The sequence below is a fragment of the Electrona antarctica genome (assembly GCF_951216825.1).
Source record: "Electrona antarctica genome assembly, chromosome: 19".
NCBI lineage: Eukaryota > Metazoa > Chordata > Actinopteri > Myctophiformes > Myctophidae > Electrona > Electrona antarctica.
In genome coordinates this window covers 8,569,960-8,582,547 of record NC_136800.1, presented here as the reverse complement: position 1 = coordinate 8,582,547, position 12,588 = coordinate 8,569,960, and the positions used below count along the sequence as shown (strand labels likewise).

Here is a 12,588-nt window from a genome sequence, read left to right as displayed (position 1 = left end):
TAAACTATATGCAGGAAAGCCTTTTCCCCCCAATCGTTTTGACACAGCGCCTGACCTACAAATAATTTAAGTATGCCATATTCCCTCCATGTACAGATGACTATATTATGCAAACATTGACTCAAGCATTTATTAATAGCTGTTCTTGAGTGTGTTAACAGCTAGTGAGTGGACAGTTTGTCAACGGCATTGCAAGACAGAGCCCCATCCTTGCAGCATAACATAACTCTGTTTTCCAGACTGACTGAGGCACCCATCTCTATACAGTATCTCACTTACACTGTGGTAGGATTACAGGACAGATTAAGTCTGCACTGGCTCTGCATTATTCAAAGGTGATCCATTATAGAGAAACAGAGGTTAAGAGTTAAATGTATGTACTCTTCGATACCATAACACTGACCTTGCAGGGGTCCACCGCCTCTCTGTCGAGGGTGACTTCGATCCGGTCAAATATGATACGATGTCATCGTCGGTGAATATTCTCTCGGTCGAGACCGTGCTCCTCCCTTCTTCCTCATCCTCGTCCTCCTCACCTATACTGAGGTCCGCCGGTCCCTCTACGGAATCTTCTACGTGTCTGAGTAAGAGAGAGGACCGACACATACTGACACAGACCGTTTGCTGTTGTCCCCTGGGGTATCTGACACCAACACTGTACCTGAAACACGACGCGGCCTCAGGAAGGGCTAGGGAACGTGGCCCGTCATTCGACCAACAAAAACAGACAGTACATGCGCAAGCTTGCAAGCACTGTATACTCTGCACGCATTGTAAGATAGATTTCCAATGCGAGGCATGCATTATGAGCTTGTAGATCTGCAATTCTTGCTGTTTTTACATTTCTAGCCTATAATGACGTCACCCAAATAGCCTGGGGTCCTGGATGAGATGCTGTTATCCTGCTTCTAAGCCTCTTCAAATGATATAACAAAATAGTAAATGGTGCATTTATGTCACTTTTATCCAAAAAGCGCTTCACATTCAGAGGAAACCTGCATGCATGGCACCAATCCGCTCATCTGGAGCAGCTAGGGGGGTTAAGTGTCGAACTAGGAGCCATACAAGGGGCTCTATGCAAACACACCATTTTGGAAAGAACTTTGGCCCATTCCCTACTTCCTTGTCAAAGGTGTTACCGCTGATAGGCTCTGTTCCATTCTGGTCAGTTGCTGCTATTGTGCGTGTTGGCTCACTGTGTCCTTGAGTGGGTTCCACATGGGCCTGTGCGGGTGTGTAACTCTGCGAGTGTACTAATGGAACCAAATAGTTATGGGGTCCTTGAAATTAAAAAGTTTGAGAACCACTGCACACTAAATGGATCAGAGCCTTAATTAGCATCATCGGTAACACCTGTGAAGGGAGTAGGGAAGCGGCCCGGAAGTAGAAAGAGTTATTCTGTGTGAATAGAGCCCATCACCTTCACTGATGGGGTCCATGCAGGGCATCCACAACCCAACGACAAATTTGTAGTGTCATCAAGGCTTGGACCCTGGGTTGGGCTGGACAGGCCTCTTTCCCTGGCCACTGCTCGAGCTAGGTCAGAAGAGTATTGTGCTCCCTGTAGGCATTCTGTTGTTTGTCACCGGCCGGTGTGGATGGCTGTTCTGTCTCGGAGGCCGGACCAGCTCCTTTGAGCTCCTCAAAGCTGAGGTTGATGCTGAAGGCGCCTCTGTCATGCTGGGCAGCCCTGGAGTGTCTGCCAGCCTCTCCATGGCTGCCTTGCTCACTGGCAGGTCTTGACTCATCCTGAAGCAGAGCCTGGCTCTCAGCGTGCCGGAGCTCCATCACCATTGTCCTGAAGAGCTGCCAGTCTCCAAAGTTCATCTTCATCTCTTTCTTCAGTTCATCCAGGTTGCACTGGGACAGCACTCTGCCATTCATGTTGGCCTTCTTGATAGTGGACATGTACCGAGGCAGCATGTTAGGGTCGATGCCGTCCAGCTGCTTGAGATGCTCACAAACTGCATCTGTGTTCAGGAAGCAGAGAAGTGACGCCGGGGCCCTAGGCTGGCCCTGGGATTTAATGTAATGAGGGAAGTTGGACGAGGGGACATGGTGGGAGTAATGCCGTGGCAGGTGATACACGTGTTCGGGGAAATAGGGCTGGTTGTAGAAGGGGTGCTGGGTGCCACCGAAGTTGGTGCTGTGCAGCTGGGGGCCTAGCGTGCTGGAAAAGGAGCCTGTTGGTGAGCAAGCGGAAGAGTTCTGGCGATACCCCAATGGGGAGCAAGACACATTCTCCTGCGGGGCCAGCATGGGATAGGGCATGCCTACTGTGGTGATCTGTTCCCTGGCCGCACGCACGTCTGCAATGATCTCCCTGAGTTTGGGGTCCAGGTTGACGGTGCAGGGAAGGAACTTCTCCACGTCCCGGGTGGTGAGGACAGGCGTCCTGGAGGACAGGAACACTTCAAAGCTTCGGTGGTCGCCATCGATCTCCAGCAAGGGCTCCACGTCCTTGGTGGTAGGGATGTTCTTGGAGATTCTCTCATAGATGGTCTTCAGTGAGAGCTGGTCAGATACTCCACTGGTCTCCTCCAGGAATAGGATGAGCCATGATGTCCTGTAGGGCCACTCTTCTGTCAGGTTGATCCACAATGCCAGGCATTCCCAGTTAAAGACAACCTGATTGGCTCGCAGCAGACGTCCGGTGACAGAGATGATGCTGAGAAGCCTCCTCATCTTCTGCGGGCTTATGTCACTGAACCAGTCATCAGTGACCAACAGCTTGGTCAGGTCAAAGGACATCTGCCTGGTGATGTGACGCTGCCGGTGTGTGAGGGACGTTTTGCTTCCGAGCTTGGGCCGCTCTCGCATGGTTTTATTCCTGTCCGTGTCCCCATGCCCCCCCTCAGCTGCTCCGGGGTCTCCGTTGGAGGGGGCTGCCGTGCAGAGCTTCTTGGTCATGCTGAGGCCACGTGTGTCGATGTAGACGGGCAAGTGGACAAAGGTCCTCATGTAGTCGTAGCCGTTGATTTTGGAGTCCCTCAGCACGCTGTTGAGGTTCTGGTTGATGGCCTTGATGATGATGTGGGGGTCGCTGGCAAAGATGGAGATGAAGGGACCTCTGAAGAACAACACCCTCAGCGTGTCCAGCATTTGTAGCACTCGGTGTGGTTCACAGGTGTCCAGGCCGTCGATGATGACCGCCATACGCGTCTGGTTATGCGTGAAGCTGTCAATGGTCTTGGCCATCTTGGACATCAGCTCAACCTCATGCTTCAGTACCTTCATGAATCCTTCGCTCTTCAGTTTGTGCAAGTTGTTGGCAGCACTGCGTAGACGTTTCGTCTGGGGGTTGAGGACAGAGTATGCTATCCGCCACCAGGTCCTGCAGCTGAGCAACAAAGCCAGGCCCACCACAGTGGCCATGGCTATTAGCACTACGTTCACAATGTGGTTCTCTGGATCCACCTTGAAGATAGCCAGCAGGGCCACTCCGGTGATGAGGCAGCCCAAGGTCATTGCAAACGGCACAAAGGATGGAACACAACATGTCTTCTTCCATTTGTCACCTTGGATCTCGTCGTTCTTGAAAACCCTGAAGAGCCGGGTGGCCATGAAGCCAAACTCCCTCTCGCAGGCATCTGAGAGGGTGGCGATCAACTCCGCCATGGAGGTGTCCCCTCCCATGCCGGACAAGCGGCTGTAGTCTGTGAACACAAACCTGACAGGTAGGGCGCGGGTGGTCTGTTCGGGCAGCTCAGGAGGATTGACAAAAGCGAGTTTGAGCAGCAGTTCCAGGTAGCCCACCTGGCGGGCCAGACGGGTGCTTATGACCCAGGCCCACCTCCATCTCTCACCCTCACGACGGCTTCCAAAGTACACCAGCACAAGGAAGACGTAGAGCAGTGTCAGGAGGCTGAGAGAGACAGTGATGGCCAGATGGGGGACCATGGTGAAGCCCAGCGCCAGTGCCACAGAGCCGCACAGCAGCAATGAGAGGAAGACCACCAGCCAGGAGAACTGGAACAATGGTTGGAACTGCTGCACCGCAAACGTCTTCATCTCATCCTCCAGTTTCTGCAGCAGGAAAGACTTGCCGCTGCCCCACTGGGCATACAGACCCACACAGATGGGGGGCTGCATGGTGGGCTCACTCAGGATGTCTGCAAGGGCACTACTGTACAGGTCATAATCCAACATGTCCCTATCTGACTCGGAGGGAGACAGGTGCTTGGCTCCGAATATCTGTGTGAGGATGCTCCTCTGGTGGCTGCAGTCGATGTTGTACGGTGTCTCTCCAGCCTTGTTGGGAAGGTACAGCAGGCGGCCATCGTTGGGGTTCCTCAGGAGCAGCTCAGCCAGCTTGCAGCTTCCCCGGATGGCAATGTGGAGGGCGGTGTCTCCTTTCTTGTCCACGGCGGACACCTTGGCTCCTTTATCCAGCAGCAGCTCCACTACCTCTATGTTCTTCATCCTGGTGGCTTTGATAAGGGGTGTTTCTCCATCCTTGGTGCAACTCTCGGTGTCTGGGTTGCACTGCAGGATGTCCCTCACCATGGCCGCGTTGCCTTTCTCAACAGCCCAGTAGAGGGCAGTCTTTCCATCCTTGTCTCTGACGTTAATATCGGCATATCTGTTCAACAGGGCTCGGACTATCTCCACGTGACCTTTCCTCACCGCTCTGATCAGCACCGTGTCCCCATTTCTGTCTGGGATGTTGATGTAGGTGCCGGCGTCCAGAAGGTCATGGACGATCTTGCCGTGTCCCTCCTTGGCGGCAATAGCCAGCGCCGTGTTTCCATCCTTGTCCGTGATGTTGACATTGGGGTTGGCCTTCAGCAGCTCCTTGACCACCTCGGTGAAGCCGCCCTTCACCGCCGTGATCAGGGCCGTCATCCCGTTGGCTCCCACCTGGTCCACGTAGGCTCCGTTGGCCAACAGGTGCGTGACACAGTCATAGTGGCCCTTCCTGGCCGCCCAGATCAACGGGGTGGTGCCGTACTTGTCCGAGCAGTTGACCTTGGCTCCGTGCTGCAGCAGGAGGTGGACGATCTTGCTGTGGCCTCGACCGGCCGCCCAGATAATGGGGTAGACGCTGTGCTGGCCAAAGATATTGGGGTTGGCTCCTCCCTCCAACAGCAGCTGCACCGCGGCCACGCGGCCCTTATAGGCCGCCCACATGACGGCAGTCCAGCCTCCCATGTCCCGGTGCTCCAGGGTGGCGTTGTTGTCCAGCAGTGTCTTCAGCACCTCCACGTGTCCCTCCTTGGCCGCCGAGATCAGCGCTGTCCAGCAGTCCACGTCCTCCAGGTTGGTGTTGGCGCCCCTCCTAATGAGCTCCTGGACGATCTCCAGGTGGCCCTGGTCCGCCGCCACCATCAGGAGAGTCTGTCCGTTGTCGCTCCTGCTGTCCACCGCTTTGTCGTCCAGGTGGGCTCTCACGGCGGCCAGAGAGGTCATCTTCAGGGTGGTCATCTTCAGGGGGGTGGGTGGCTGCTTGCTGACCAGCTGCATAGTTGCCACTTGTTTTTAAAGTGCAGAGATATTCACTGAAGTCCTCCACCTATCCAGGTTGGACCACTTGACGCCTCTATATCCGAGTTCCAGTTCAGGGGAAAAATACATCCAGAACTTTGAACGGCCATCAAATCACCTTCTGTGTGTACTGTATGCCCCGCCCCCCGAGCTGCTGTTACACAGCCCTGAATCGGTGTTGTTAGGCCACGGCTTCTGTTGTCTCTGATGTCACATGCCCGCATATGGAAATACACAATGTCAGCACAAGCCTATGGACTTTTAATATTTGTTTACAGCAGTTAAACATTACCAGGCACCGCTCACTTCACACAAGTGTGATTTTTGTAAGCTTTACAGGGCATCAACATCATAAAAGAGGGGAGGGAGACAACTATAAAACTTTAATTAAATTAAAAAAGACAAATATCAGTGCGTTACCGTGGGTGGCTGCTGCTCTGGCCAGAGTCTGTGGTTATGATCTCACTGCTTTGCTCTGATTGGTCTCCTTCCAGGTCCTCCCTGGTCTCTGCCTCTTCCTCTTCACCACCCTCCTTCCTCTTCGTCACCATCTCATAACCCAGAGTGGAAAAACATGTGTTTGAACCTTGGAACATGAGAGCCAGATAATTTGCGGTCATCTCACACCCACACACGCACGCATGCACATGCGCGTGCACACACACACACACACACACACACACACACACACACACACACACACACACACACACACACACACACACACACACACACACACACACACACACACACACACACACACACACACACACAGGAAGCAAGGCAGGGATGCAGTTACAAATTGGGACACTTCTTTTGGACTATAGGGTTCATGCAGTTGAGTCAGGGTCAGGGGTGACAACAAACAGAGGCGAAGAGTTTTTAAACGCCACGGGTGTCCCCTCCCGCCCCAGTGGGAAAAAGTTGTTTTTGTTTTCGTTGGGTATACTCTACCTGCCAGGTTGAGTATACCCAACGAAAACAAACCTGCCAGGTTAAAACAAAAGCCACCAGATTAGCATTTGAATGCCTGAACTGAGGTAAAAGGGGACAGGCAACGCCCACCACCCCCGTAAGGGTGTGACAATGTGACAGGACAGTCATGGAGGAGGGAAGCTCAGGGGGGCAAATTTGCGTTCCTATTTCTTCACGGGTGCTCAAGCACCCTAGCACCCACATAGATAGCGCCACTGACAAAAAACATGCAGTAGTTAGGATGAAAAACAGAAAGAGGAAATGAAAGAGGCGCTCTCGGGTGGCGCAGGAGTGGCGCAAGTTCCTGGTGCCCACAACTGCGGAAATTATGGGGTTTGAGAATTTGGCTTGGCCAGGAGTTCCAACAAACATAATTGGCCGTGTTTGTGGGAGGGAGGACAGACAGGGAGGTTATCGGTGCATGCACTAGCAACTACAGGTTGGTCAAAGGAGCAAAACAAATACGTTGAGATCCAGAAAGGGCAAATTAATGAGATTAATGTCTGGGGGGGAAATCATAGGCAGTCTAGATCAGGGGTTCTCAACGTTTTTGGCCGGCGGGGACCCCCGGAAATGCTTTGGCAATGTCTCGGGACCCCCGCCCCGCCCCCTCCCGACCCCCAATATAAATTGACTGCTACAATAACCTTAATAATAGAGACAATACACCATAAAAAATACTGAAACCAGATATAATCATTAGGGAAGGTGTATGCATGTAATATGTGTACTATATGTAAACTCTTCATTTCCACTTTCCAGACATTTTTTAAAATAATTTGGGGACCCCCCCAAATAATTTGGCGACCCCCCGAGGGGTCGCCACCCACGGGTTGAGAACCCCTGGTCTAGATCACTGATCATATGCCTACGTGAGATACAAAGAGAGTGAGTAGTACTAGAGAGTGAGTGAGTGAGTGAGTGAGTGAGTGAGTGAGTGAGTGAGTGAGTGAGTGAGTGACTGACTGACTGCCCGACTGACTGACTGACTGACTGACTGACTGACTGACTGACTGACTGACTGAGTGAGTTACCTCATGCTGGGTTGGTGTAAGGGAGGGTGTGATTAGGCCTGGCTCTGTGTTCAGTGACAGGGGTGTGGATGGGGTGGATGAGTGCAGGGGAGGGGACAGTTGCTCACACAGATTCCTGTCTATCGTCTCCTTTATGTCTTCCAGGTGCATCCCTAGCCTGAAAATATCCCCCTCTACAAGCCTGCACAACGCACGCACGCACACACACACATCCATACATGAAGACACACACACACGACATGAGGAGATGCAAACACAAGCAAACCTAAAAGGATGTGCGCATGCACACACGCACTGCGGCCCACTGTGGCTGCCAAAAGATTGCAGATTCACTGCCACTATTACGTTACGAGACATGAATGCAGTGTGTGTTATTGTATAAAATAAAACGAAACCAGTCACAAGATTGGCCACATGACGTCTCACACATCCTCAATTATTGCCCTAAACAAACATTAAAGTCCATAGACTTGGCTGCCATATGGCGTAATTTCAAAAGCCATGCATTGGCGGGGTTAGCGCCCCTCAAAAAATAAAAACTTGAACGTGAACAAATAATTAATAATTGACCTTCTGACCACCAGACTCTATCCACTCAGCTACGTAGCATTAAAAACGCTACATTCAAAGAAAGGTTAAACAGACAACTGAAACAAACACATCACACGATGAAGGGACTTGAAAGGGTCGGAGTGAAGTCTGACCTGTCGGGGTCAAAGGTGCCAGTGTTTCTGGACAGGCCCATGTAATTCTGCATCTCCAGAGCTCTGTGCTCCTCCTTCTTACTGATGTAGTTCCTCTGCAACTGGTCCTGGGCCTCCATCAGACTCCGCAACATCTGGTGAATGAAGAACCAAGCACACGCCACACACACACACACACACCCACAGATACAGACAGATGTTGAGACATATGTAATAATAACATGTCACGGTCAGCGCACCACATTGGGAAGCATGCTGTCAACTCAAATCAATGCGTGCTTATTTGCTAAATTACTTAAGTAACCGGTATTTTAAAAACGAGTACTTGCCATTTGCTGCTCTGCGATGCTGATCGACATGAGACACAGTTTGAATTCTTCCACCTGAAAGGAAGGTTTACTGAGTTTAAAAAGACTTGCTACACTATTTTATTGCTATAAAAAATAGCTAAAATAGCTGATCTACAAGCTCGCCTTGTGAGCTTGTGGATCGGCAATCTTTGCATGCACAGTCCATCGTACGGAGAAGTATGGTTAAGGACGACCTTCTGCATGAAGTGGCTGATGACGTCTCTTAGCTCATCAGTCAATCTCTCCCCATCACTGGGACTCTGGGGTTCGAGCTGGGTAGAATACATTGCATTCAGTTGCTCACTGTTTCTCTGGTGGGCAGGCTCCTCGACAAACTTGGCTGTAAACAAAAAAAATCACACCCGTGTGAACTGAGTGGTGCAAGGTCTTATATAGCCTGATCAGCTGTGGTCTGACGTAATGTCAGTGACCATAGTAACCATGCTCATTTTTTTTAAATCACACCCGTGTGAACTGAATGACCATAGTGACCATGCTCATTTTGTTGATACGAACAAACACGGGTACAAAGCCAGTTGTTGGAGTGGTTTACACCACTCAAAAACACCATGAAACTGACTGAAAGGATTGAAGTGGATGTGTGTAGTGTAGTCTCTCAGTAAATGCTCAAGCAGAGCATGATGTGTTGACCTTGTGAGGAGGACCCGCCGACATGTGTAAATTATGTATAACAGATAATAATAAAATGGTCCCGAACTGCTTAATGTGATCATCATTTTTCATATTGATTGATTGATTGATTGATTGATTGATTGAAAATGTTATTAACACTTTGTAGAATGGGTACAATTCAATTTCAAGGAAAGTACAGGTCAATTCAAAATCTCCTAAGAGGATAAAACCAGAAAAAGCACTAAGACTTATAAGGGTCCTCCATTTTCAATTGATCAGAACATTTAAAGACATACAAAGATAAAGTACATAAAGTGTTCCAGAAGGAGCTGATATATTTGAACAAGAACTGTGTAATTTGACCCCATTCGTCACCAAGGTAACCAAGAGCCCTCTGTGTCATTTGTTAGTGAGGCTGAGACGGTAGCTGTCAAAATATCAAATGACAAAGACCTACTTGCAGGAGGAAAGGAATAGGACATCAATCCAAGATGGCCTCTGTCACCTTGGTTGTCCTGTGGATAACCGCACTCTATCTCAAGGAGGTCTGAGGGAGCCTGAGTCTATAAAAAGAGTTTCATGAATGATGTTGCTTAGTTTGCTGAGATCTTGTTTGGTAAGACAGGTCAGAGAAATTATCCCTTACTTTGGTTCCCAGTCTCATCTGATCAATGAGGTTCTCTGCCTCGGCATACTTGGTCAGTAATTTATCATATTCAGCCTAGAATTGGAAGGACAAAAGGTTATAATAAAGCAGCTCAAGCATTTCCTTAAAGCCTGCATGGGTTGTATACAATACTAGCTACCTCGGCATGAGTCCAAATATTTGTATCAGTTGCTTCTGTGCTCTGTGATCGAGGAACTGGAAGTAACGATCCATTCACTTTCATTGTATGCAGAAACAGGTCAATAAAGTGCATGGGTTCTAACAATAATGTTTAATTATCATGGTTCAGACTTTTATGGAAAGGTGAAATAGCTGTAGTACTGTGGTACTCACGTTAAATTACACGTTATGTATTACATAACGTGTAATTTAACGTGAGTACCACCACCAGTAGGCAAGAGATAGGATATAATATAATATAATGTAATTCTGCTTTATTTGCATTATGTGCTAAAGTGAAGTTTTCAGACCTGTTTCTCCAGACAATAAAATCACAAAGTACAGAAGCAACAGATGAAAATAGAAGATGGTCGGCAATATACCGTATGGAATGGACATACTATCATGGCCACGTTAAAGGTAGTTACAAAACCCAAGGTTTTACTGAAGTTTAATATCACTTTAACAAAATGTGATCAAAGATTTACACTGCTCTGGTACATAAAAGAGGTCAAAAGAGTTCCAGGAGTATCACCTGAAGGTGATCCACAAGTTCTGGCGTAGTAGTGTCTGTCTGTCTGCTCTCCTCTTTAAAGACATAGGGCTTCTCCGAGGGCTGAATTGAGTCCTCCAGTACTCTGCTGATCACCTCCAGTATTCCTGGTGACGACTGGGTTCTATGCATAATGCTGGGGGACTGGGCAACGGGTCTGGATGGACTGCAAGGAGTTTTGGGGATTTTGACCTTAGGGGCAACCTTGGAGAAGTCAGGGAGGGGGAAATGAACTTGACCTTGGCCATACTTCAGCTCACTGAAAGACCTGGTCCGCACTAGGTTCACTTTCTGACCTGTGTCATCTTCGTTGTCCTGTTCTGTCCCGGATAGCTCGGAACCGCCACTTTCACTCTCACCGTTTGAGGCACTACTGTCAGTGGCATTAACGAACAATCCTTCAACCTCCTGCCTCAAACGAGCTGATACTTCTGAAGTGGTGCTGCTTTCGTCACCAGCCCTGTGTCCATTTCCTTCACAGATATCATTTTCACTGTTACCTGTGCTACCAATTGTTGTGCTCTCACTTCTTTTGCAAGACGGGTCTGAATCACCCGCGTTTCTATGGATTTCTGCGGTGGTGCATCCTCCTCTTAGGGTCCTGCTAAGTAAAGTATCATCCATGCTCTCCAGGAGAGACACTTCCGGCATGGTTTCCGCTTCAATCAGCCTGCCCGAGCCCAGCAAGTCCTCCTGGGAGAAGTGACGGAACAGCAGCTGGGTCATGTCTGGTTTTTGGGATTCATCAGCCGGGCTACTGCATCGACCTTCCGTCGGCAGACATGGTTCTATAACACTGACCTCCACGGGAGAACAACTTTGTGCGACGTTATTAACACCTTCACCTGCAGCAGTTAATCCAGGCAGATCAGGAGAACCGGGACTCGCCTGAAGAGTTCCTCTTCTTTCAGAACTCGAGGTCCTCTCCGTGCTGCTGCTGTGGTTCGACTCAGGGCTACGGGGCTCACCGTCATAGGGCAGGTCCTCGTGATCTTCGTCGCTGGTATTTTGCCCCGAGTCCTCGTAGGCCCGGGACAAGGGTGCGTCATCCATCATCGTGTTGTGTCTCTGGGGGGACACGCGCGTCACACTGCTCTTGGTCTTACCCTCCACCACCCTCTCGCTCGGACTGCTGGCGCTGCTGCTGCAGTCTGAAGAGTCCTCTGTAGCTGACAGCTCCTCATTCTCTGCAAGTGAAAGAGAATGTAAACAATGTAATGGCATAATTGCTGCGTGTCACTTACATGTATTTAAACGTTAGACCTTCCCATGCAGACATAGATTTGTTTGTCGCTGCTTATTTCGATAGATTGATCTTGAAAAAGCCCATTTATAATAAAAATATTCTGTCAAAAGGATAAAACACAATAATGCTTGAGAGCTTATTGTGTGTGTGTGTGTGTGTGTGTGTGTGTGTGTGTGTGTGTGTGTGTGTGTGTGTGTGTGTGTGTGTGTGTGTGTGTGTGTGTGTGTGTGTGTGTGCGTGCGTGCGTGTGCGTGTGCGTGTGTGTGTGCGTGTGTGTGTTCGAGCGCATGCGGGGGGGAATAATAAAATAAAATAAATAATAAAAACATTCATACAATTTACAACGTCCCACACAACAAGAACACCTGCTACAAATCAACTATTTTATGGTACAAAGCATAACAAAAGTCCAATGTTAAGAGATGCAAAATCATTTGGTTGGATGACGTACACGCAGTTGTTTTCACAGGACAGTAGGTGTAGTCTACCTGCCCCAGTGCCCCAGCCTCCACCACCACTAACAACGAGAAAGAACTGCTAACTCATATGGAATGGATACGGTCAGTAAGAAGTGCTGGGTCATTGTTTAAGGTTATAGGCTACATAGCGCAGTATAGGATTTCTCAATCCATCAAACATCCATCAAACATCTGTTTTGGAACAGTGACCCAAAGGAGAAATTGTCTGGGACCCAAACTAGTGAAAATAGCAGATCTACAAGCTCATGCCGCGTTGTGAGCTTGTAGATCGGCTATTTTCATTACTACTCAAACATTTTGTTAG

At 49.4% G+C, this 12,588-nt stretch overlaps 2 protein-coding genes across 2 annotated transcripts in view; both read right to left on the bottom strand.

Moving 5' to 3' along the window:
- The window catches only part of aknad1 (AKNA domain containing 1), a gene marked incomplete at its 5' end in the record, with an annotated part of 9,665 nt that extends 9,059 nt beyond the window's left edge, over positions 1-606 (bottom strand). The window contains one exon of the mRNA XM_079530348.1: positions 404-606. Within this exon, the coding sequence (XP_079386474.1) occupies positions 404-606 (203 nt within the window). The remainder of the gene's footprint in view (positions 1-403) is intronic.
- Positions 607-1,536: 930 nt separating this feature from the next.
- LOC306943822 (kinase D-interacting substrate of 220 kDa B-like) lies at positions 1,537-5,394 on the bottom strand (the record flags this gene model as incomplete). Its single annotated transcript, XM_079530347.1, has 1 exon — positions 1,537-5,394. Exon 1 carries the CDS (start codon positions 5,326-5,328, stop codon positions 1,537-1,539), a length of 3,792 nt encoding a protein of 1,263 aa, XP_079386473.1. The 5' UTR covers positions 5,329-5,394.
- Between the last annotated feature and the right edge of the window lie 7,194 nt (positions 5,395-12,588).